This window comes from Neovison vison, chromosome 3 (assembly GCF_020171115.1).
Source record: "Neovison vison isolate M4711 chromosome 3, ASM_NN_V1, whole genome shotgun sequence".
In the NCBI taxonomy this organism is placed as follows: Eukaryota; Metazoa; Chordata; class Mammalia; order Carnivora; family Mustelidae; genus Neogale; species Neogale vison.
In genome coordinates this window covers 8,751,586-8,776,941 of record NC_058093.1, presented here as the reverse complement: position 1 = coordinate 8,776,941, position 25,356 = coordinate 8,751,586, and the positions used below count along the sequence as shown (strand labels likewise).

Here is a 25,356-nt window from a genome sequence, read left to right as displayed (position 1 = left end):
GTTTTATTTTGACAGCAGAAGATTATTGCATGGTCGGGCTTTAATAAACACTGTTTAGGGCTTTATGTCTGGGAAGCTTAAACCTATTTCCTTGCCTTGTAACACTAACGCCCTGTGCTTGTGTCTCTCGCAGCTTTGTAGGAAGCTAACCCCCGAGGCGCAGGCGGGATGGCTAGCTCGGCCCGGGAGCACCTGCTTTTTGTGCGGCGTCGAAACCCCCAGATGCGGTACACGCTGAGCCCCGAGAACCTCCAGAGCCTGGCGGCCCAGAGCTCCATGCCAGAGAACATGACCCTCCAGAGGGCGAACAGCGACACGGACCTGGTGACTTCCGAGAGCCGCTCCAGCCTGACGGCCAGCATGTACGAGTACACGCTGGGGCAAGCCCAGAACCTCATTATCTTCTGGGACATCAAGGAGGAGGTGGACCCCAGTGACTGGATCGGACTTTATCATATCGGTGAGTGACGTGGCAGGGGCCTGCGTGAGACTCAGAGCAGACAGTTTTATTGTGACGTAACACCGATGTGTAGTTTTGCTGGGGGGCGTGGGGTGGGGAACACACCATACAAATAAACCCAGTAAGATTCTGGGACTTTTTTTTTTCTTCTTTAGAAAGGAGAGAATCAACAATAATAAATAGCTTTGCCACTGTGAATTTTGTGGTTATATTTCTACCCTGATTAAATGCCAGGACCTGCAGATTTTATAATATTTTCTTTTTAAAGCTTCACATTACCCTTGATCAGTAGTCCCGTTTTGGCAAGGATTGGATATTAATTTTTACTAATATTTTTAAACTGGTGAAAAAGATGTCCAGATTTAGATAACTGATGTGAAAAAAATGTTGTAGTTTCTTTCTTTCTTTCTTTTTTTTTTTTTTTGGCAGCAAAGCAAGGTTTATTGAGCGATAGTGAAGTGATAGTACAAAGCTCCTGAAAGGGGAGGGGACCCGAGAGGGCTGCCCTGTTCTGTAGTTTCTAAAGGTTGAGTTTCATGAAGAACAACTTGCAGTCTGTGGTATCTTCTTATTTTGAAATTCCTGATGTGTCCTCGATCAGATAAGTAAAGAAGGTGTCATATTTTCGTAACAAATGACTTAGGAATAGGTTCCTATTTATTTTAATAAAAATGTCCCAGCTGTGTTTAGCTGATTTGCACTTGCTGTGCGTAGGTGAGCAAATGATGAATGGCACATGCCAGGAAATAGAAAATTTGCTTTATTGAAAGCAAAAATCCAAACCCTACCTCCTGGGCTTAAAGAAAATCTAAATTAAACCTGATAATAAAAATGTAACATTCCCGACTCTTAAATTTCACAAAACAAACTGAGGGTTGCTGGGGGGAGGGGGTCAGGCGAGGGGAGTGGGGTTATGGACATTGGGGAGGATATGTGCTATGGTGAGTGCTGTGAAGTGTGTAAACCTGGCAATTCACAGACTGTACCCCTAGGGATAAAAATACATTATATACTTATAAAAAAATAAAAATAATTAAAAAAAAAATCTAACATTCCCCATAGTTGGGAAAGTTGTTCACTCAGAAAAGGGAATGCCTTTCAAAATTTAGCCTCAAGTATTGTAATAGAAAGACATATTTGCTTTCACTGTAAATGATAAACTAAGCATCTTTCTTTTTTTTTTTTTTTTTTTGGAGTAAATTGGTGGGGGCTATTTGTTTATGGCAGTGCTTCTCATTCAGGGGCAAATTTACCTCCTACAGGACGCTTTGTAATGTCTGGAGCATCTTTGGTTGACACAGGGGGGTAGGGAATGGGAGACCAGGGGTGCCGCTCCACACCCCGCAGCGCACAGGTCCGCCTCCCGCAATGGCCCGGTAGCACCGTCTTGACAAACTCTGATTTAAGGCAGAGTAACAGCTTTGTTGACGGTGTATCAAAATGTTCAACCCACTTAAATCTATGTTTTTCAGTAAAAAAGAATTTTATGTTGACTAAAATAAAATTGATTTGTGTTTACTGATGTAAGTAACTCAACTAATCATGCTGATAGCAGGAAATCTAAAATGGCAAAAAATATTTCAAGAATTTTTATTTCTCTGTTTCCTCTTATGACAATGAAAAAAGGGGGAAAAAGTCTTAAAAGAGTCCAGCATTTTTATCCAGGTGTGTCTAAATATATTTTCAAGATGGAGACGGTAGGATTTAAAAATTGTATTTTTATTTCTGATATCTATTATTTCACCAAAAAGTCTTACAGTGTTAAATGGGACTTTGGAAGTAATTCTTTTGGTTTTACATAACTTCAATTTTTTAGATTTCACAAAACTGTTTTCATTTTAACATGATTTTTAAAATATTATCTACCTTCAAGTTTACTAGCTTTTAATATTTTCATCCTCATTCTCTTGTCAGTCCCATCCAATGCATTTTAAAATGTCAATTATTGACTTTACATTTATAGAATTTGCACTTCTTTCTTTTTTGTGTATTTTATTTTTCTTATGAGAGTCCCTATATGTTAACTCATTCAGACCATATTTTCATTCAGTTATTTGAATTGAATCGAATGCATCTGCTTTAAGTTCTTTGCAAAATCCAGTATCTGGGCAGTTTTTATTATGTGTTTTTCTCTTGACCATGGATCCCATTTTCCTGTTCCCTTGCATATCCAGCAGTTACTGGTTTTACATTGGTACTGAGAATTCTAAGTTGTGGAAATCACTTCTGCAGAACAATTTTTACTTTAATGTTCACTTTTATCCCATTAGGATATAGGAGTAATATAATTTTCCCCTTCGTGAGGATGGGTCGGTGGAAAGCCCAGTGTCGTTCCCCGGCACTTCTAACTTGATGGGATTCAACCTCCAAGTTTGGTCTGTGCTATGGATTTTGTTAGGGCTTGGTTTAGGGCTTGGCTAAGCTAGATCTGTGGTAGGCCTTGTTAGCCTTTGCACTTCTTCCCAAGTAGTGGCGTTTCTGATGTCTGAGCGGGTGCCTGGGCTGCCGACCAGGGTCTTTTCTCTGGCTGGGTCATAACTGCAGTGTTCTCTAGCACGGCTGGACCTCCAGGAACTTCAGCACCCCAGCTCCTTTAGCAGCTGCTCTCTACAAGGCCTTGGTCGTGTTTCTCTGCACATGTGCAGTCTAGACATTAGCCTGAGGCTTGGGGGGCATCCCTGTGTGCACTTCTCGCCTTCACCCCTCCATCGCTCTTTCCTTCCCCGTCCCCCGCCTGTTGATCCAAACTCTGATCTCCACATCCTTGTCGGAGCTTCCGTGGACTCAGAAAGTTGTCCCCTGGCTGAGACCTGGGTGGTCATAGAGTCCCCTCATCAGATTCTTTTCTCTCTGGGGTTTTCATCTTAAGCCACCTGTTGTGCAATGTCTGAAAACCACCACCTCCCAGTTTTACGGGTGTTTCCGTCAGGAAGGCTAGTCTGGAACTAGTCATGGCCCTAGGACCTGAAGCAGAAGTTTCTTCCATGCTTTTGCTTTCCCAGAGGCAGTGAGAGATTTCACTTAATTTTCCCATCTCACCATTTCCAGAGAATTCTGAGTGAATAATAAATGGTGGTTTCAGTTCCATGGGTTTGTTATTTCTTCTTAGTGTATTTTCAAGTGTTTTAGATCCCTGGCAGGGCAGAGAGAACTGGCGCCCTCAGACCTCTCAAGGGACTGGGGTGAACACAAATTAGTACCTGCAGGTGACAGTACCACGTGCTTGGGGCTCTAGGACGTGTTGCTGGTTTCGGCAGGTCTTCTACAGCACATGACTCGGAAAGACACATCTCCCAGCATCTAAGACATTATGGCACATTCCTTTGGCTGAAGGCTACAGCTGTGTTTCAGAGGAAGCCTGGCTTTTCTGGGACCTCAGAATGAGTGAACAGAGACCCGGCTTCAGGGAGAGACAGCCACTGCTCCTGGGGCTAAGATGGGCTGGTCTGACCTCTAGGTTAGAGGGAGCCTCAGTTCTGGGGAGACTTTGCCCTCCCATGTGGAGAGGCATAGGCGGAAGCTGTGTGGGTTTTCACTGACAGCTCTTTCCTGATCCTTCTTCGTTATGGGCTCAGCAGCGAGCCATTGATCTCAGGGCAGGTAGGTCCTCCGCAGGCTCAGGAAAGCTCTAGACTTATATGGTAATCCAGTGAGGGAGTAGCCTAGGAGTGGGCTGTGAGGCAGCTCTGGCCAGTGAGAGGTCAGGGAAAGACTTTGGGGGGAACTTCCTTTTCCAGTGAGAAGCCAGGGTCTCCTGTCGTCATTGGACTTCCCCTTCTCTCGTACCCGAGGCTGCGGTGACAGGATGCGACACTTTGCACTGTTGCGTCCGTGGAGCAGCCGTTAGACCTCAACCGAGACTGAAGCTAGGAATGACAGAGCAGGAGGCCGAATGAGCTTGGACTGGCGCTCCCGAGTTCTTGCCATGTGTGGAAACAGTCCTCCCCCCACTTACGTCCCCGCTGTGACGCCTCTCGGACCTGCAGTTGATCCTAACCAAGCGGCTAGGTGGTATAAAGATACTGGGGGAAAGGAGGGCCAGGAACCACTTGTGAGGGCAGGACATGGAGTGTGGGCTGCCTCAGTAGTTGCGACTTTAGGGAATGTGCCCAGATCTGCTCCAACAGAGTTAAGATCCATTAGGTCATTTTTTTTTTCTTTTAAAGTAACAAAAATCTGATACAAAAAGTTTGAAAATCTAACTCCAAGCCATGTGGAAAATTTCCAGAGTTTAGTAGGACCAGTCCTGTGACAGGTGTCATCTACGGAACGAGTCATTAAGTGACTCGAACTGCTTGGGGGCCCTATTAGCGAAGGTGGCCAGGGGACACATCGGGAGGAACCCGGAGGAAAAGAGGAACTGCAAGGCCAGGATGGAGAAAAGAATTTTGGGTACAAATGATGTCACCAAGTTAAGGCCGTTGTGGCTAACCAGAAACACATTCTCTCCGGGGCTCTGTGACACGGGCGCGCTGCGAATCCAAGCGGGCCCGCAGCAGCGCGCGTGTCGGGGCGGCCTCAGACCCCTGGAGGGAGCAGCCGCCCTACTTCAGCGGAGTCCTGAGAAGCCGGCGGTTTCCTAGCAACGCCTGGTTTTATTTGTGGAACAGAGAGCTGGTGTCTATAGAGATAAATCCCAAAGGGAAAGAAAGGGTTTGGGTGGAACGTCTGGCCGGTGAGGTGTGGCTAACTGGCTCACTCTGCACTTAGATTGTGTTTCTCTTGGCTTACATTTTCTTACTCTCGAGAAGTGGGAGTGTGGCTTGTGTTTGGCTAATTGTTCATAAGGTTCTGCATTCTACAAGTCAGTCCAGAGGACGTTCAGCTAATCTGGGGAGAAAATATATACTCCTGGGTCAGAAAAATAAATTGTTCTCCAGGCATTGTAAGCGATATATACGTCCTGTTGGGAATACAAAGAAAAAAAAAAGGTTGAAAATATCAAAGCGCCATTTGTGGTAAATTTGGGTGTGAACATAATTCCTAAAACAGGTGCTAATTACAGTTTCTCTCTCTAGAAAGTCTCATACACAGCCTGAGATTTCCAGAGATGATTACAATGTAGCTATAGCTCCGCTCTCCAGATTACAACAATGAATACCTTGCGGATGGTTTTCAAAAATCACCAGATTTAGAACTTTATAACTAGATCTATAACTTAGCGTCACGTCAGTCTCTGTGATGAGACGTGAGCCCTGAGGAGAGCGACGCTGCTGCGCACTGCTTCCTTCCGAGCTGGCTGCACAGAAGGAGCCGGACGCTCACACTGGGAAAGCACCGAGGGGACCCAGCGCCACCAGCTTTCCCTGAAGAGCCGCACGGTCCCTGCTGGAAGCAGAACAGTACGTTTGTTTCAGGCCCGCTGTCTAATTCCCCTTAAGCTTCGGTCTCGTGCTCTGCTTTCTGGCCATTCCAAAGAAAAATACTTCAAAAGGCTTACTTTGCCATTTCTCAATTTCAGGCAACTTCAAGTACCTGAACCGAGCTAGGACAATGCCCATTATGCAAACGAGACGGCGCTGCCGCTCCGGACCCCAGTGCTACTCAAAGTGCTGGCCTGCGGCCGATCTAGCACTAGACGAGAAGCTTCCTCCAGAATTAAATCAATGTCGTGCATCCTTCACTGAGAAAATCTTGCTGTTAGAAAATTAAATTAAATAATGGGCTTATTGAGGCAACCGTTTCACATTCTGGCTCAAGCTTGTCTTGCCATAGACCAGTAGCACATAGTTCGCCAGCATTTCTCTGGACTGCCCTTTGAGAATACCTCTCAGGGTCTGCGTGCTGATTGTATCGTATACAAAGATGAATGGCAGAACAACCGTATTGGACTCTGTCTTTAAAAATATTGTGGCTCATGTTGTATGATGTTTTTCGTATTTCTTTGCATTTGGGTGGTAAAATAAAGATAGGATCATAATAGTTAACCAAGGCCTTGGGATTATGCTTTTCAGAGCTTTAAAATCCCAAAGTTTAAATCGATGTTTATTGCATGAAGAATTAAGGTCCAGTGTAGGATGCTGTACGGCCAGTGGGAGGCAGCGAAGGCTGGGCCTTGAGTGTCTTGGGTCTAGTCTTTGTTTCTCCCCCATGTGTTGAAAATGCAGTCCTGTGTTTTCCAACCTTCAGTTATTTACTCAGCACCTTCTTGACTTTTGCAGTATGGGGTTATCACCTGTACTATTAATATATATTTTTTTAAACCATCTGGTAGAAAGAAAGAAAGGGAGGGACGGAGAGAGAGAATCTGGCTATCTACCCGGACTTTGTTTTAAGCAGTAAGGCCTGGGAAAGGTGTTTCTACCACACATTACAACTCTTTCCTCCATACATACAAAGTAATTCTTTTTACCATGATCCAAGGTTAAGAACACAGGCTCTGCAATCAGACAGACTAGTAAATTCCCATACACTTACTGGCTTGAGAGAATTACGTAATCTCTTTGATGTCGATTCCACACAAAGAGCCGCGGAGCTGCCCTGAGCATGCCCTGTGCATGTCAGAAACCCTTTCTGAATTATGTCACCTTTTTAAACCTCAGTTTCCTCATCTGTAAAAAAACAAAAAGACCAGAAAAGTACCAGTGTCATGAGAAAGAAGATAATACGTGTACAAAGCTCTTGAGAAGGTGCCTGGGCTTAGTGTAAGGTCCTGCTGACTGTAAACTGTCATTATTTTGGCTACTGCAAATAATAATAAAATCGTTTTTCTGTAGTCTGAAGCTGCAGCACAACCTTACCTTCTGGATGAATCCACAAGAAGGGATGTCCATATTAAAGGGACACACCAGACTGCTTCTGCTTATAAGAACCCAAAGCCAATCCTTTGAGTCAGAGTTCTAGAAATTATATAAAGCACTTCAAATTTTGATGCTAAATAATACAGTCTTTTGAGTATTATGTAGGTTCTGAACCAATATGCTTTTCAAGGTGATGGGAAAGCTGCAGTTTAATCCCAAATTCAATCAAATGGAACAAAGAATTTATGTATTAAGTATTTAGTTTCCAGAATAGCTATCAAATGTAGTAAAGAGTGACTGTAAGCTCTTTTGGTATTTTTACATGATTACTGCCAAAGAAAAGTTGTTTCAGGTCATGTCTTTAAATTTTAGAAAATGCTTTTAGAGAATAAGAGCTTTGAACACGAAATGCTTTTTGGAACAACTTAACTCTAAATTGTTTTTTGTTACCTAGTTGTATTAGCCTCAGTCAGATTATGCTGTACAAGTGAGCTAACTCTGAATCCTCAGTGACTTAGCAGAACAAAAGATTATTTCTTTCTAATACTTTGTGTCCAACATGGATTGACGGGGGCTTGCTTTGTTCTGTGGGATAGACATGCAGGCTGACCGTTCTCCTGATTTTTGCCATATTGGATTATCAAGGGCTACCATTGCGCCATTACACTATCTGTAACAGAAGGCCTCTCTGGGCAGGTGTTAAGGAAAGAGGGCACTGGAGACACCTACATCAGCTCTTAAATGCTTTGGCCCCAGAGTGACACATCTCACTTCTTCTCAGGGACTCCATTCAGCATTAGGGCCATGATCTGCCTAACTGCACAGAGACCGGGCAATGGGGAGAAAACATTGGCTCTTTAAGGAAGCAGTTGACGTCTCTACTGTAGTAGATGCGTCTTGCTAACAACGTGTGCGGTCCTCTGGTCTGTTTCAAAGCCCAAGACATCCTTACACGGTCACTGCAAGGATAGATGCTGAGTATTGAAAAGTGTCATACTTTCATATAGACTTGACAGCGTGTTCAGGAGACTGAATGAGAAGACACACCCAGAGCAGGACCAAGGACAGTACCGGACACTATGGATGCCCTGTGGCGTTAGAACCTGAATTCACAGCATTTGTTGGCATCACAGACCATCACAGATCTCTCTTCTCATATGCATGCTAAAGATCTAGTTCACAGAGATGCCCATGTATTTAAACTGGCTGTGGAAGAGTTCCCTGGACATTCGGTAGACTTTAAAATGATGGATGGCTTAGTGTATCCAAGGAAACTTTAGTATATCTTGTCCCCTGACGTATAGGTAGAAAACCATACTTGAAATAGGCATTCTTCGGTCTGTACACTGTGATGGTGAGATGGTTTTTGTTTTTTATCGGGTTATTCTGTGAGTGTTATCTGAGCCCCCCCCTCCAATTTATGTTGCTTTTCCTTAAAGGATGCTTATATAGGTACCGAAATTAGTAAATGTGGAATGATTGTAAATATTTTTTGATAGAGTTAAGACAACATTAGCATGAGGTTTAGAAATTCTTCAATCCACAGGCGCCTGGAGGCTCAGTCAGTTATCTGTCTGATTCTTGATTTCAGCTCCGGTCATGATCTCAGGGTTGTGAGATCGAGCCCTTTGTTGGCTTTGCCCTGAACACGCAGCCTCTCCCTCTTTCCCCTCCCAACCCTACTCTCTCTCTCTCCCTCAAAAGAAAAAAAAAAATTCCTCATTCTGATAAAACCCATTACTAACTCACAAAAAAATGTCTTATCACACAAACTGTTTTTATAATATTTGTTATAATTGCCTTCTCATACTTTTCTAAGGATTAATGGGCATATCAATAAAGAAAATACATCTATAATGTCACCTTTTTATCCTGATATCTCTCTTAAAGTCTGTTTGTCTATTATCAGTTGCTATGTCAACTTTCCTTTGATTAGTTTTTGTTCGATGTATCTTTTCCCACTGATTTCTTTTCAGCCATTCTTTGGCACGCTTCAGGTGTATCTCTGTGAATCATCTGTGGCTTTATGATTTTTAATCCGAACTGAGTGACCTTCTTTTAAAATCGGTGTATTTAGTGTTTTACCATTTACTGTTTTTTTTTTTAGATTTTATTTATTTATTTGACAGTGATCACAAGCAGGCAGAGAGGCAGGCAGAGAGAGGAAGGGAAGCAGGCTCCCCACTGAGCAGAGACCCCAATGCGGGGCTCTATCCCAGGACCCTGCGATCATGACCCAAGCCGAAGGCATTGGCTTTAACCCACTGAGCCACCTGGACGCCCCAACATTTACTGTTATTTTTTAATATATTTGGATTTATTTCCACATCCTATCTTGTTTTCTATATTTTATGCTTTTTCATAGGGTTTTTTTTTTGTTGTTGTTGTTGTTGTTTTTTTACACCTGATTACGTGCCTTCCACTGAAATGAGTTTTCTTTACTCCTTAACATCTAGTCAGTCTATCCGTTTGAAAGGTAAACTTTCTAGGTCTAGTCTGTTAGCAGTTATCCTTAAAATATTTGTCACGTAAAATTGAACTAAAGGTTAACATGAATCAGTATCTTTACATACCTCTCAAATTCTACAAGGATCTTTGAACAAATTTATTATATTCGCTTCCTTCTCTGTCCTCTCTTTTACTGTTGACAATATTTAATTCCATCCTGTTTTCTATATTAGTCATTATTGTTAGTGTTACACTTTTTTTTAATAGACAGGGATTATTCCAGTTTAATATATTGCCTAAGAAGCTCTGAGAAAACTTAGTGGCTTAAAACAACAATGTATTGAATGAGTAAACAATAATGGTAGAAAAAGAGACTTACCTGAATCAGCAGCACTACAGTGTGTGAGGTTTGATTTTCCGAGAAAACACACATGCACATACAACAAAAGTTGTGTTCTAAAAAAAATGGAAGCAAGCAGGAGAAGTTTCATTTCAACTTCAAATTCTTTTGATGTACCAACTCAAAGAATATTCTTTTTTTTTTTTTCTTGTTAATGTAGATAGCAGCGAAAGGTATCAGGTGTACCTGAAATTTTCCCTTCATTTCCTCCAGTAGATTCTCTCCGTGGTGGGCTCTTGGGTGTTCGCGCTTTCATTCTGCAGCATTTATTTTATCTTCGTTGTAAACTAGTCTTATGCAGGCAGTCTCTGAGTTACAGTAGAGCTGTGATAACTGTCAATCGTCATATTAATTTCTGACAGTTGTTTTCCCACAGTTAGGCTGACACTATTGAGTTTCTGAGTAAGTAACTTTACAGATGTGCACCCTTCATGTGGACATCAGAGGAACTATAGAGAGCGTCTCAGGTTTTCAATCTGATTTAAGTGGTAAGGACCAGAGGGTCATAATTTGGGTTCAGCAGTGACATTAAGAAATTCTTCCTCTAAGTCCTATTTTGTATTTTTTTGTAAATTTAAATTATGAATTGCACATCTCCCAGTGTATGCATGCTCACTGGGGAAGGCTGATGGTTTTTTTCCTACACAAAAATTTATGAAGCAACAAATGCTCCCATTTTCTCAATTTACTTACTATAGTTCATAAAATCATTAGGAGACCCACAATGCCTTAATTACATACAGAGCTTGCACTTGTCAGAGGCCAGTGGATCCATTAACCTCGGCATTGGGTAGTGGAGTGGCAAGAACAGATGTTTTGGAGAGGGGCTGTGGGATGCATCTGGAGTCAAGTTCTGGCTCAGCCTCCATGTCTTATGTAAAAATGGGAATAGTATCAACCCCATGGATTTGCAGGGAAGATGAAACAAGATGACACTTGTGAAGCGTATGCAGGGTGGTGCTTTCATAGGTGGTAACCATGGAAACGTTTGTCGGGAGCCTGCTGTCTGTCTGCCAGTAGGCAGTGGGGTACAGACATGCATCAGCTCGCATTTTGGTGGGGTGTGAGGTAGGAGCGACGCAGTGTGTGCAGCACAGTGTGACGGAGGCCACAAGAGCACGGAGAAAGAACGGTTTGGTGCCTAAGATGAGTTCAGGGCGGGGAAAGGTCTAGAAACGGCTACACTAAGAAGGTGATATTTAGACTTATCCTCCAATAGGACTTTTTTTTATTTTTGGTATTGCCGTGAGAGAAAGTCATTCTAGGAGGGGAGGATATCCTACGCATGTCACGTCTTTCTCACGAAGGGGTTCCCTCTGCTTTATTGAAGATTGCTCCTCCTGTCTTCTTCCCTTTTGCTGCCTGGCTGACTTCTGTGGCTCCTTCTAGATGGGATTTGGAAGTCATCACCCACCCTGTGATGTGTCCCCCGACTCTTCCAGGCAACCAGTCTGTTTTCCTGTTTCCCTAGGAACTTATTCATGTCATCGGTTCCAGTACCGATGACCCTGTGCTGTAATTTGTCTTTTTCCATGTTTGTCCCTTCAGGTGCGCTCCGAGCTGGGTCCTGTTCATGTGGTGTCCTGAGCACCTTATCTAGCTCTCTGTGCCGCCTTAGTCATGCGGATTAGTTAATTTCATTAAAGAGTAGGTTTTAGGACAGTTATGACAGAAAAGTGATACTTTCGTGTTGGAGATTTATTCCACATTATATAGTTTTCTCCTAAGGATTTCATTCAACAGATTAGTTTTGGTGTTCATTCGCTCACTGATTTCGGCAGCAATGTGAGGAATTTACCATATGCCAGATATGTGAAGGAATTTTTAAAATACCTGTATTTGAGATCATAGTTAAAGAACTGTCATTTCAGTTCTTTTTTCAGTTATTAATTTTAAAAAAATATTTTATTTATTTATTTGACAGAGAGAGACAGTGAGAGAGGGAACACAAGCAGGGGGAGTGGGAGAGGGGGGCTCGATCTCAGGACCCCAGGATCATGCCGAAGGCCGACGCTTAATGACCGAAGGACCCAGGCATCCCTCTTTTTTCAATTATTATACAATATATAGGCCTTTTGATTACTCTTTCTTTACCCATGGGTTCTGTCTTCAATATGGAAAGCACTATGTGTTTAGATAGAAGTGAATTTATTCCCTGAATTCAGTATGGTTAGTGACTTATACTCTCATTCTTTTTTGTTCTTTCTTATTCCCTTGTTTGCAAAAATACGCGTCTGCTGCTCTAAGCAGTCAGGGGAGTTTTTCTGAGGTTGTGTGTTGTTTGGCTTGGAGAATATCTCGAGTGTTTTTGACATTTTGAAATACATCACCTTTATATTCACAACGTAACTATCACACACATCTATGAACAAGTGGTGTTATAAAGTTGCTGATGGTTCAAAGAATGATTGATCATGTTTTTACTCTACAGAAATAAGTCCACTGTTCTTGGGACTATAATTATAGCACTAAACCATAATATTAGAAGCAAATATGTTACTGTAAGGCTAATCTAAAAAAAAAAAAAACAAAAAACCTTGAAATTCCCAAGTGAGAATTTACATTAAGCTAACTAATAGGATTTTAAATATTTATATACCTTCTTAAAGCATCCAAAAAGATAGATTTTTTAAAAGTGCAAGTCTGGGGCATATTTTGGGTAGGATAGAACATTAAATGCAAAAAGGAAAGCCTGAAGAATTCAGTGAACATCTGGAGGAGGTTAAATTTTTAGTTTTGGGCTGTGTGACAGTCATTTTTCCTCTGTTCACTTAGCTGCCAAACCCTGTCATTCCTGAACCATTTCAAGGAGACAGACAATGTGAACTCTGTTTATATGTACGTGCCCCCATGTAACTGCTGATTTGAGCAAGGTCACAGGTCAGCATCTGTCAGGTAGCTTCCGATTTTCTAGTTCATCAAGTGATTTGTTTGCCTGAATGGAGGAACACTATGAAACCAATAAAGCTACTTTTAAAAAATTAATTATTCGTTGTAAAAGTCTAACTAGAGTCATACTGCTTAGATAAGCCGCAACATCATCCTCTTTGCAGTATGACTCTAGTTAGACCTTTACAACTAATAATTAATAATTAAGTTTTTAAACAAATGCTGGTGGCGAAGTACTATACTTTTCATCGTCTGGAATCATTAAATAGATGATCCATCTGTTGGAGCTTATTTTAAAACTTAGAGGCATGGAGGTTTTAGATTTAGAAAAGGAAATTAATGATCATTTACCCCGCTGGCCCCATTTTAACAAATGAGAAACGGAGGGCCCGGATGGATTAAGTAATATTCCCATGGTTGCTCAGTAAAATGGTTGGAAAAAATACAGTGTTTAATAGGAATTTCCTCCACAGCGGGGTTGCTTTTTAAAGGGAGTTAGGTGCTAAATCAGTTCCTGCAGGTGATTTTTGAGTAGAGCTAAAATTACCCTCGAAAACCCCAGGAAGGCAATATGACTTAACAGCACGTTCAACACAGCCGGTTTTTCTTCCAGTATTGGAATAGTCTCCTTAGACTGAGTGCCAGAGAAGAAGTTGGCTTGTGATTAGGAGCTGTTTTTATATCCCCTAACCCCTATCATTTAAAACCGAATTTCCCCTCTCCCTGGTGGGACCCTTGAAAGAACTGCGCATTTCGTGCTCCCTGTCGGGGCCCACACTCAGGGTCTGGAAGGGCTCCGTGCGACTTAGATCGTGCTTGATCTCTTCTCTTGTCCCAGGAGACTTGTGGTTCCACCAGAATATGTTAAATGCGCGTTTTCTGTGCCTCCCTTGAACCTCTTCATCTTTGAAGGCTCAGTAGACTGTGATGGATCACTTCCTTGACGGGAGGCTCGTAGAGATTGACTTTCTAGGTTGTCTTTGCTAGTTTTTATAACGCTGTCTAGAATATTCCCCCAATATTTACTGTTCCTTTGTCTGAGCAATACTTCAGTGAAAGAATTTTATTTTCTTACAGCTGTCGCAGTGTTTCAATACACATAAATACTGTCTGTTCTGTCACTTCTGCTCTTTCCAGTACAGCACACATTTTGGAGGGTTTTAAATCCAAGGACTGAGTACGTACACAAACTTTGGGTCTCTGAGGTGACCTAAGAGGACTGTTTTCGATCCGAGAACTCTGTTGCCATAAAATATCAAACCTACTCGTCTTTGTTTAAACTGTAACTGATGAATTTAAAGGCAGATGTGACCAGCACCGGTGAGTGTCCATGAGCTGACCCATTCTACATACTCTTCAGATCGTCAGATAGTTCAAAACTACTTCAGTAACTCTCTTAAGAAAGCTATGCAGAATTCAATGATGTGTTGCAGAATTCTGATTTATAACAGGTGACGGGAGGACCCCCCGGGCCCTACTTTTTTCCAAAACCATGTGCTTGCAAGTCGCAGTAACTGGGAAATCCCGCACCAGACCTTCTGTTGGTCTGGGCTGCCCTGGCCTCTGCTGTGGCCTCTTGTGCCCTCTTTCTGAGGCTGCTTCGTCATTGGCTATGACCCTATCTCCTGGGTCCCCCAGTTTCCTGGCCCTTTGTTCTTTTTCTCTTTACTGATACTCCTTTCTTATCCTCTTGTAAGTGAATTTTCTTCTTTTTAATGCCTCCTTCTTTGAATGATTTCATCCACTCCCAGTTTTTGGCTGGTCTAGGCAGAAAGCTTTCTCTCTCACCAGGGGTGGTTGGACGCTCCTGGCCCATGAGAGCCAAGCCTGTCCATCTCCTCTTGTCTCTGCGTTCAGGGTCCTCACACTGGTTGCAGGAAGTCAGCTGTGAGGAAAGCAGGGACACCACAGAAAGGGGTGAGCACTGCGCATCGGGGCTGGGGCTCACCCGGTTTGCTAGCCACCCTCCATTTAACGCCAACCTCTGTCTACAGCTCCCACGACCGTTTCTCTCTGAATATCCTACTCATTCTTCAAACCCAGCTTGTTCAAAACAAATTGACAGGCATGCCCAACCAGTTCTTCTTCCTTTTCTATATTTGTTAGAGGAAATGCCATTTTTTATAGTCTCTCAGGCTTAAAAGTTGCTTGAGACTTTGACTCCTGTCCTACTCTCTGTGGAGGACTTAAGTTAGCAATGTTTCCTGGCATTGTCACCTCTTTGGAGTCTCACTTCATGTAGGTCTCTATTGTTAGTTCCCTAAATCATGTCCTTGGTCTGACATAGTCCAGTCCAATCCATGTTCCACATTACCGTCAAATATTTAATAAATGAAGGTTTATTTTCACCAGACACGAAGCTAAGTGCTTTATGTATCTTATCTCATTTAATCCTCAGAACAACATTATGGAGTAGTGTACCTCTCAGGAGTTGTCGGTGACTAAAAACACCCAAACAAACCTAGCCCTTCCCTGGACCAGTAAGTGGCCAGGAAAATGCAATTGGAAATTATCCTCTAAACCAGCCAGGGCCCACCTGCTGGTAGGGGCGGGGTGGGGGGGGTTAGCCTTCTGCAAGCCCCGTGCTGAGCATGGGAAGAGAGGTGGAAGCTTGGTAACGCGGCCCACGTCTAATTTAGGCTGTTACCAGTGTTCTCATTGTATAGATAAGGAGTAGACTACAGTGAAGTAGTTTTTCTAAGGTGTTTCCAACTTGGATAAGGAGGCCTTGAAATTTTCCTGACTTTGCAACTTATGGTATCCTTCGTTATCCTTTGTCATAAAGCTCCCCACTTATGCAGTAGAGTCTCATGGTCAGATGATTTGGCTGTGAAGTTGGATAGACCTAAATTTCAATCTACCTTGCCACCTGCTGTTTGCCACTGGGCCACTTACTTACCCCCCTCTGAAAACAATATCTATCTTCTAGGAAACAATAAAACCCTCAGTCGGATTTCTCTGTGTACACATGGCACAGGTCTTGGTTAGTAAAAGTGTAGGAAACGTCTACCATGGTGATGATGATTAAACTCTAGTTCAGCAAGGCATAGACCAAATTTCTCTGTATCTGTAGGCTGTACTGGTGATTATAGACCATTGCTTTTGGATAAAATATTTGTTGAGTTAAAAAAAACACAATATGGAGGAAAATTGTACTCCAGGGATTAATGACATCATTAATGTGCAAGAATGATCAAAGGGAACTCATCCTGCTTCAGTGGCAGCTGAGGCACCTGGGCGGAAGGTGACAACCACCTCCACATTCCACGTGAGATGCCCGACCCCTCAAGCAGGTCTCATGAAGATGTCCAGAATCATGAAAGAGGAGCTGTTGGTTTGATGGCAGATTTCCCTGGGGACGTTGTCAGTGTGCTGGGAGCCACCCTTTCTGTCGGACATACACATGCTGGAGAGAAGTTGGTGGCTGCTTCCCTCCACCTCAGGTCAACTGAGAGGAGTGTCAGGGGACCTGCCCCGATGGCTTCATGAGTGTCCTCTGCTGTGTGAGGGACACACCGGACTGGTGTCTGATCCACGCGCGACAACTCTAAAGGCGAGAAGCTGTGGCTGGCACAGAGAGTGGGCACGGCTCGTTGGCCATCAGACACACGGCCTGAGCTACTGGGACAAGAGTGTGTGTTTCTGGTGGACGAGGGTTGGGGTCTGCCCACCACAGAGCTGGTGTGGGGTCACTGGCATGCCTGCTCCAAAACATTTGGCGGAGGAGCTGATGTTCCCCGGGGGCCATTCAGAGGACCGAGGCAGAAGACCTCAGCGGGAAGAGGCCAGTTGTGCTCTGGGAGTGCCGTCATCTGAGGGAAAGGGAGTTGTAAGTGAACACAGCAAGGAAAGTGCAGGTGAGAACCCCCAGAACTGGGCTCTCTCTCCAGACCCCAGGAAATGTTCTCTGGAGAGAGAAGGTCCAAGCGCAGAGAATGCTGGCACCAGATTGTAGCAGGGCGACCTCAGTCATGCCTTCCCCGCCTCCCAACCTTTCCTCCTTCCACAACCCAATGAGATCCTGAGAGAGAGAGAGACCGGTGGGGAGTCCAGAATGCAGCCACAGCTCCCTTCCTTTCTGAAGGCTTTCTGCCTGAAGCAGGCCTTGGTGAAGAGAGCGAGAAGATTTTATTTTAACTGAAGTTTGGAGGTTTAACTATGACACAGAACTGGACATTTTCTTTGTAGATGTGAACATTTTTGTGACTTGATGTGACCAGAAGAGTCATAATGACCAGAAAGGTCAAGGGGTTTGCTGTCGTCCTTCCGTCTAGTGGTGAATGAAAGCGAGTCCTTCCGTCTAGTGGTGAATGAAAGCGAGTACCCCGGAGCAGATCAGGACAGGCAGCAGGCTGAAAAGAATAACATTGTTTTCAGTTTTGTCCTAGGAGTCTCGCTTGCTGCATGTAATACCCAATTATCAAACTATTGGTAATGGGGTTAAACATTGTCTGGTGTTTCAAGTGGAGGAGACCCTGTTGGGATTTGTTTAGTTTGATTGTCGGGTTGCAAATGGAGATGTTACAAGAATGGACCTGGGCATAGTTTCCATCTTTGATTCAAAGGCGTCTCTGAGCTGACCACAACGGGCAAAGTGGGGTAGAAAATGGTTCTGTTGGGCAGATGTTGCCTTTCTTTGGTCTCATGCTTTGCCTTGCTTCTCAGTCAGTCTGTGTTAACTGATTGCTGTGCTCCAGTCCCCTGGAGATAACCACTTTTGAAGAAATACACCTGAATTTCTGCTCTGAACTATTTATGGAAAAGTAAAGCATTTCACTCAAAAGCAGAGCAGAAGATAAAATCGGGGTCTGTTATCCATGCTTTTTGACCACATTGGTGGGATACAACTGGGAGCATGGTGAAACACAATGCGATCATCACCAACAATAGACAAGAAACTGAGGCAGAGCCTTGACACAGGAGGTACAGGGTGATGGGAATGAGGCCACCTGTCCCTAAGATAGACTTCATTCTTCCTACAGAGACCGTCATGGACCACCAGAGAAGTGAGCGAGGGTGTGGGTAGTCTGGATGGTTATGGTAAACTCAAAGAAAAAAGAGAGAGCTCCACATTAGTGGAAAAGAAGGCTGAATTAAGGTTTTAGGTTTTGGGGGAGGTCTTCATGGAGTATCCTGTTAAAATGACATCATTAGGATGGACCTTAATCTTCATGACTTGTCCTTATGAAAAGGGGAGATCTGGGTAAAGACATGCCCAACAGGGTGAATGCCTTGTGAACTTGAAGATGGGCACGGCCGAGACAAGATCGGGATCCTTCCCTCACAGCACTCCTTAGGAAGTAACTGTCAACACTTGATTTCAGACTTCCAGCCTCCTGAACTGTGAGACGAGAAATTTCTGTTGTTCAAATCTCTCAGTTTATGGTACTTTGTTATGGCAGCTCTCGGAAATGAATACAATAGATATTTGTTTAAATACTGTGATTGTAATGAGATAAGAATTCTTAAACTGCACAGCCTCATCTTCCAGGGTAATTTTGATCAAATTCAAAATAATGAATTTTAGATTAAATTGCCTCCCCAGGAGCTTGAAGGCCATGCCCGTCTGCCCCTTTTCTCTCTTTGTGCTAAAGCCATGCCCTCATGTCCCCCTCACACCACTGTCTCCCGAGCTTGGACGCTCTCTGGTGTGTCTCTTTCTATGTACAGTGCCCTGGTGTTTGCACTTGGCCACTCTGAGTCTCTCAAGGCTGTCCTCCTTTCCACAAGGAAAGGCCTTTATATGGAGTCTGGTTGCTTTTTTATTTTTATTTTATTTATTTTTTTTAATTTTTATTTTTTTAAAATATTTTATTTATTTATATGACAGATAGAGATCACAAGTAGGCTGAGAGGCAGACAGAGAGAGAGAGGAGGAAGCAGGCTCCCTGCGGAGCAGAGAGCCTGATGTGGGGCTCGATCCCAGGACCCTGGGATCATGGCCGGAGCTGAAGGCAGAGGTTTAACCCACTGAGCCACCCCGGTGCCCCTGGTTGCTTTTTAAAACTTCCACTGCCGTGTGTGTGTGTGTGTGTGTGTGTGTGTGTGTGTGTGCGTGCGCGCGCACATGCACAGTTTTTTTCCCCTTTCTTTTTACTTCCTCTGACCAGGAAAAAATGGTCACCTTTAGAAACGGTAGCACCCACTAAAAAGAAAGCACTGTTTGAATTCATCACAGATCCTGATCCTTAATTAAAAAATGCTGGTGCCTCTAGCTGAGCTGTTGCCTTTTGTGGCATTTGGAACTCAGAGTCCTTATTTGTCTGGGCGGGCCATTTTCACAGCTCGCGGCACGCCGCACCCATACTCTGTGCGTGTGTGACCATATCCCATAGCGTAGAGGAGTACACCTACTTGGGTCCTCCGTGCCTAGTACCCAATTCAAATTCAATACAAATTTGTTGAATCAATGAGCATTTTAAAAGGAAAACCTGAGATTCTGTGTCTGATAGGTTGTATTTCTGCTTAACATACAGTGGAATTCTGTGATTTGCTGTTGCATCCCAAATGTTCTTCTAGTCTTTAGATTCAAAATATCGTTGATTTGGAGAATTTTTTTTTTTTAAAGATTTTATTTATTTATTTGACAGAGAGAAATCACAAGTAGATGGAGAGGCAGGCAGAGAGAGAGAGAGGGAAGCAGGCTCCCCGCCAAGCAGAGAGCCCGATGCGGGACTCGATCCCAGGACCCCGAGACCACGACCTGAGCCGAAGGCAGCAGCTTAACCCGCTGAGCCACCCAGGCGAGAATGTTTTTAGCCGTAGGCTGAATTCCCAAGATTTTGCGAATCTTTTATTCCTAGGGAGCTTTAGGAAGCTTTCTCCAGTGGTTTATATGTGTTGATCTGGTTAGACACAGCAGACAGGCCTAAATAACCACCCCCTTTCTTTCCCAAAATCTCTTAAAGATCCATTTCTGTGAGTTAGACTGGACAGAGGTGGTCATTTTTGAGAATTCATTCTATGCTTAAACCACTCATCTATTTTTAAGTTCTGGTCTCTTGAGTGAATTTTTCAAAAGCCGGCTGTCAGCTTTTGACAAATTGTTCGTCGTGCATGATAGTCTACATCTTGTCCCTTTTAGGATTATGTCCAAATGCACTTTGCCATTTACTAATTAAATACTTCTCCCCCGCCACGTGCTTTATGCACATTTATATTTTGAAGAGCAAGCCTGTGGAATGCTGATGGTATTTACAGACCCTCACATCCAGACGGGAGTACACTTGGAAGACCATCAAGAGCATTTCCATCTTTTTAGGATCAAAGGGTACACGCTGACGCTGCCATCCTGTATCAGAGGATAAGTCTGTGCTGGCTTATCACGAGCGGTTATTCTTGGGTGTCCTTTCTGCTCTGGGAGAAACATTTAACTCAGTGTTCTTTGTTGCCCAAATAGCAACCTCAGATTCATGGACCCCAAACTCTACGAAACCAGGCAATTCACTTTAGCAAACCTTCCATGGTTCTTGTGCCAGATTTTACAGGTAACACACAGCCTCTACCTTTAAGGGACTTCCTACATACATAAGCACAGGATGGTGGCCCTGGTTTGAGGCTGAAACTCTGGTATTAGGGCGTGTACTTCTTCTAAATCTTATTCTGGCAACATGGCACTTTTCATTCCTGCCCTCATGCCCAGTGGGCTCCTTTTCAAAGCTCCCCACTGCCACAGGAGGTAGGAAGTAGCACCTGCTGGACAAATAGGGCTAGGAATGCTCTGTGGGTCTTTAGCCTAAGTCTAAAAGAAACTCTTGGACCCAGTGGAGGCTTTTGGAAACTTTCTTTGATGCAACTCCATGATCAAGAGATCCCGGGAACTTTAGAACTCGGAGCGTTTGCCCACAGCTGTCTGAAAACCGCAGACCGAAGTTGTACCATACTTTGCTCTTACAAATGGAGGAAAGATTGTTCCGTTTCTTGGTGCTGCCCAGTTTTTGGCTCATGGAGCATTTCCTGAGAGGAGACCTCAGGAGTCAGGATGGGTAGGACCCAAACAGAACCATAAAATCTTAACTTTTATACCCGAACTCACTAGTTTAGTTTCTCTTACATTTTAGTCAACAGAACAGAGGTTCAAAAACTTGCCTCAGCTTCACGGCCACTTAGTGGGACTCTTAGGGCTAGAATTCAGATCTCTTTGTTCCCTGCTGGTCTTGCATTGTCTATTTTGCACATAGTCTTTCCAGCCAAGCACTGCATTCAGTGGTGTGTTGACAAGTTGGCTGTCTCTCAAACATACCCTCTGATTTGTGGTATTTATAGATTTCCACAGTATGAATCTTCTACCATGGCCAATTTCAAACTACCAACTGTCTAAGAGCCGGCTTTCAAAATTCCAGGCACTGTCAACAGTTGGTTCCAGCGCACCACTGACGACATCCTCCTATCTGCTCTGTTTTGTGGTGTTGGGGTTGTATCAGTGACCAGTGCCTTGTGAGGTCAGTCGGCCCCTGTGGTGAGAAGACATAAAATAGTGTGACTAAGAGAAGGGCCTGTTTCATTGATTGGATGTCCCAGCATTCCTTGGACCCTAATTTCTTCCTAGGACTCTGTACTCTTTGAGTCAGCATTTGATGATAAATACTGGATGTTGAGTGAGGGATGTTTCTTTAGCTCTAACACGTTTTGAAATAGTCCCGTTTTGGGACTTGGAACTTGCTATTCATAAAGATTTTGCTACTTGAGAGAATGTCCAGTGGAAGGGTGTGGAAAGTTTCCTGTCCATCTAATCATTCATTTTATTTATATTTGACCATTACCACTGCACCTAAACCTAATTATGGCACTCCTTCATCTGGCCGTTTTGAGTTGAGAGACTGAGGGGATAGGATACAGGGACAATGTCCTCGTAATCCGGACTGCTAACGTAACAACAGAATCTAGAGCCAGAAGGGCCCTAAAGATACTCGTCACTTACGTACTGTAGATGAGGAAACTTAGAGACTGAAACCTGCACAGACCCACACAGCTGTTGAGAGTCTTTTGGGATCTTAACCTGTGATTCTTGATACCCCATTCAGTGTTTTTCCCCATGACACCATTATGACTATTTGATGACTATTTGCGCCTTCAGAGCGTGGAATGTCATGCTTCTGACTTCAGATTGAATGAATGTGAATGAGCGGTTTTCTACGTGCTTTTTGTTCTATTAAGAAGTAGAGTATGGGGTGCTCGCTTCGGCAGCACATATACTAAAAATTGGAAGAAGTAGAATATGGGGACGCCCTGGGTGGCTCAGTTGTTAAATGTCTACCTTTGGCTCATGTCATGATCCCAGGGTCCTGGGATGGAGCTCCTCCTCGGGCTCCCTGCTTTGTCCTCTCCAGCTTCCCTAACTGTTTGTGCTCACGCTCTCACTGTCAACTAAATAAGTATGAAAGTAGAGTATGGTTTGGAGAATTGATTTGGAGGACTGCCTGGGACTTGTTTAACCTCCTACCACTTCTCGTCCATGAGTTATCCAGGGAAAGATTCAGAAAGAGCTGGATGATGTGAAGCTTGAGGCGTTTTGGAAAGAAGAACCATTCCTTGTTTTTCATATGTGCAAAATGAAATCTTCAGTGTTGAGATAGAGAATAACCCACCTGTTTTGTATCAAGACGAACACTTGGCTCTGAGGTGTCAGTTAATTCTACAAACATTTAAGCACCTACAGTGTGGGCGCATGGGAGGGTTAGTTGGTTAAGTGACTGCCTTCGACTCAGGTCATGATCCTGGGGTCATCCCTGTGTTGGGGTCCCCCTGCTCTCTGAGGAGCCTGCTTCTCCCTTTCCCTCTGCCTGCCTCTCCCCCTGCTTGTGCTCTCTCTTTCTCTGTCAAATAAATAAATAAAATCCTTACAAAAAATAAATAAACACCTACAATGTGCCAGGCAGCATGTGAGGCACTGGGAATATACAGATGAATAAAACATCAGCTTGATTTTCTAAGAACATGGACGCTGTGAGAGAAGAGACACATGAACTGGTAACTTCAGCATAATCTTCTAAGAACAGCACATGCACAGAGCACAGGATGGCAGAGGGGTTCAGTTTAATACATGTTTTCGTTGTTAACTTGGACTTAGCAGGAAGAGCACTGAGCAAGGAGTCCAGCAATTAGGTTTTGGTCCCAGCACCGTGATTGTATGAATGTGTTACCCGGTATAAATCATTTAGCATCTTTCTGTCTGTGTTAGAGAATGGGAGAATCATGGTAGACTCCTAAAACGTTATTGGGAAGATTGAACAAATTCTCTACAAAAGTCCTTTGAAAGTATTGTCTATTGCACAATGCAAGTATATTATATTTTTCATTTTGGAAGCAGGTACCTTTTTTTTTATTCCTTGACAAAGCTCTCTCTAGAAGCATCCATTATCAAATATGTATTGAGCACCTGAATATTTACGAGCACCCATGTCCATGTCCTGAAATACAATAGTGAATTAAACAGAGAAGGCCCCTATTTGTGGAGCTTGAATTCAAGAGGGGAAAGAGAAAATTAAAAAGTCTTAAAAAGTAAAGGAAAATATCAGGTAGTATTTCAGGTAAGTACAAAGCAGATAAAACAGAGTAATGTGATAAGGGTGGTTGGGTAGACTTGTGTTGGGTCAGGAAAGACTCTCTGAAAGGTGGGACTTTTAAGCTGAGTGACAAGTAGGAACAAGCCATGCAAATATCAGAGATACTAAGGAATGGTTCTAGCATAAACCCTCGGCAGGAATGAGCGTAGCAGCTTTGGGAACAGAGAGAGTACCAGTGTTGCTAGAGCACAGTGCATAAGGGGCAGATAGGGCATACTGGGGGTCAGAGAAATAGACACATTGAATCACAAAGAATATTTTAAGCTGTCATAGGGAGTTGTGGTTTTATATGAAGTACAGGGAGACCAGTGAAGGATTTTAACTAGCAGAATAACAAGGTTTGATTTTTTAGAAGATCACTTTGGCTGCTGTTGGAGAATGAATCGTAGGTCAAAGTCTTGTGGCAGGAAAGGTGAGAGAGAATATGAGCTTATCCTGGCTTATAGCAGAAAGGCTGATAGGGGTAGAATGTCTATAGGATATTATTGAAGATAGAATCAAGAGAATTTCCTCATAGTTCAGTATTGGGTAATGTGGGAAAGAAAAAATTTAAGGTCGCTCCTTAATTTTTGGCCAGAGTAGTTCAATTATTTTGAGGGAGGAGTAAGGGGGGGGAATAGGGAGGAATAGAAGAAGCAGTCAAGAATTATTTTATCTGTGTCAGATTTGACATGCCTGTTAGACATAGGTGCAGATGTCAAGAAGGAAGTTAGGTCTGTGAATCTGGAATCTAGGAATCATTAACAAATTGATGGATCTGGAGAAAGCTACCCTGTGAGAGTCTATCCCTACACTACTTAGAAGGGGGTGTAGGGTAGAGGCTGCTCAGAGGGCAGAAGGAGTCACAGAAGTCCAAGAAAGTGTGGCCAGGAAAGAAAACCACGTGAAGGATGTGTCCTGGAAGCTATGAGAAAAAAGGGAATAATCAAGTAGGAGAGAGTGACCAACAGTGCTGGTTAGGGGTCAGAGTCCACACACTATAAGAGTAGTTACCATGGTTGGCAAAAAGTAATGAACTTTGGGCTTAGCAACACGGAAGGGAGATTGTTGGTGTCTTGACAAGATTGGTGGAGATAAAAGTTGGAATGAAGTGACTTGGGGAAAAATATGAGGCGAAAACGTGGCTATTTTGTCTATAGATCACTACTTCAAGAAGTTTGCTGTGAACGGGGAGAAGCCATGGCGGAGTGCCAACAGGGGCATTCAGAATTCTTTTTTAAAAAAAGGCATTTCTGGGTTTTGCAATAGTGGATATGATCTAGTAGACATTATCCAGATGACACTGAGGATGCAAGAGCGGGGAATACTCCCAACAGGTAAAGCCTTGGGGACGTGAGAGCAGATGGGATTTAGAGCACAAGCTGGGGGCTTGGACTTCCACGGGAGCCGGGGCACTTCAGCGAGGAGAGCAGGGCAGTGTAGCAAGGACGTCTCTAGGGGAAGGTGAGTGGTAGGTCTGCCGATGGAAATCCGAGTCTGTTTGCCTCTGCTTTTATGCATCTGGAGGTCGTGGTGAGGGTGAACATCAGACATGGTCATCTAGAGAAGTGAGAGAACACGTATAGTGAGGTTACCTGGCAGTACCGAGGCCCATGGAGGATCTGTGGGTCCTGAGACTAAAGGCAGACCAGGGAGCATCTTTGTTTGGTTTTATTTTGCTGTTCTACCAGTTGGGCTACAGAGACGGTCTAAGTGGGTAGCTGTAGTAGTAGCTACTTTACCATAAAAAATTGACATTACATTCTCCATTATAAACTTCTGACTAGGAGAGGCCTTAGACTATCCTTTGAACCTTCCTGGTTGATCAGGACAGGCTTATTGGGTGTTGGGAGATGAGGATATCATTTTCTTTTA

General features: G+C 43.5%; 1 protein-coding gene across 1 annotated transcript in view; it reads left to right on the top strand.

Annotated features, from left to right (window-relative positions):
* Positions 1–142: 142 nt before the first annotated feature.
* Positions 143–25,356, top strand: part of HECW2 (HECT, C2 and WW domain containing E3 ubiquitin protein ligase 2) — a 227,005-nt gene continuing 201,791 nt past the window's right edge. The window contains 1 exon segment of the mRNA XM_044241206.1: positions 143–460. Coding sequence (XP_044097141.1) covers positions 169–460 — 292 coding nt within the window. The 5' untranslated portion in view covers positions 143–168.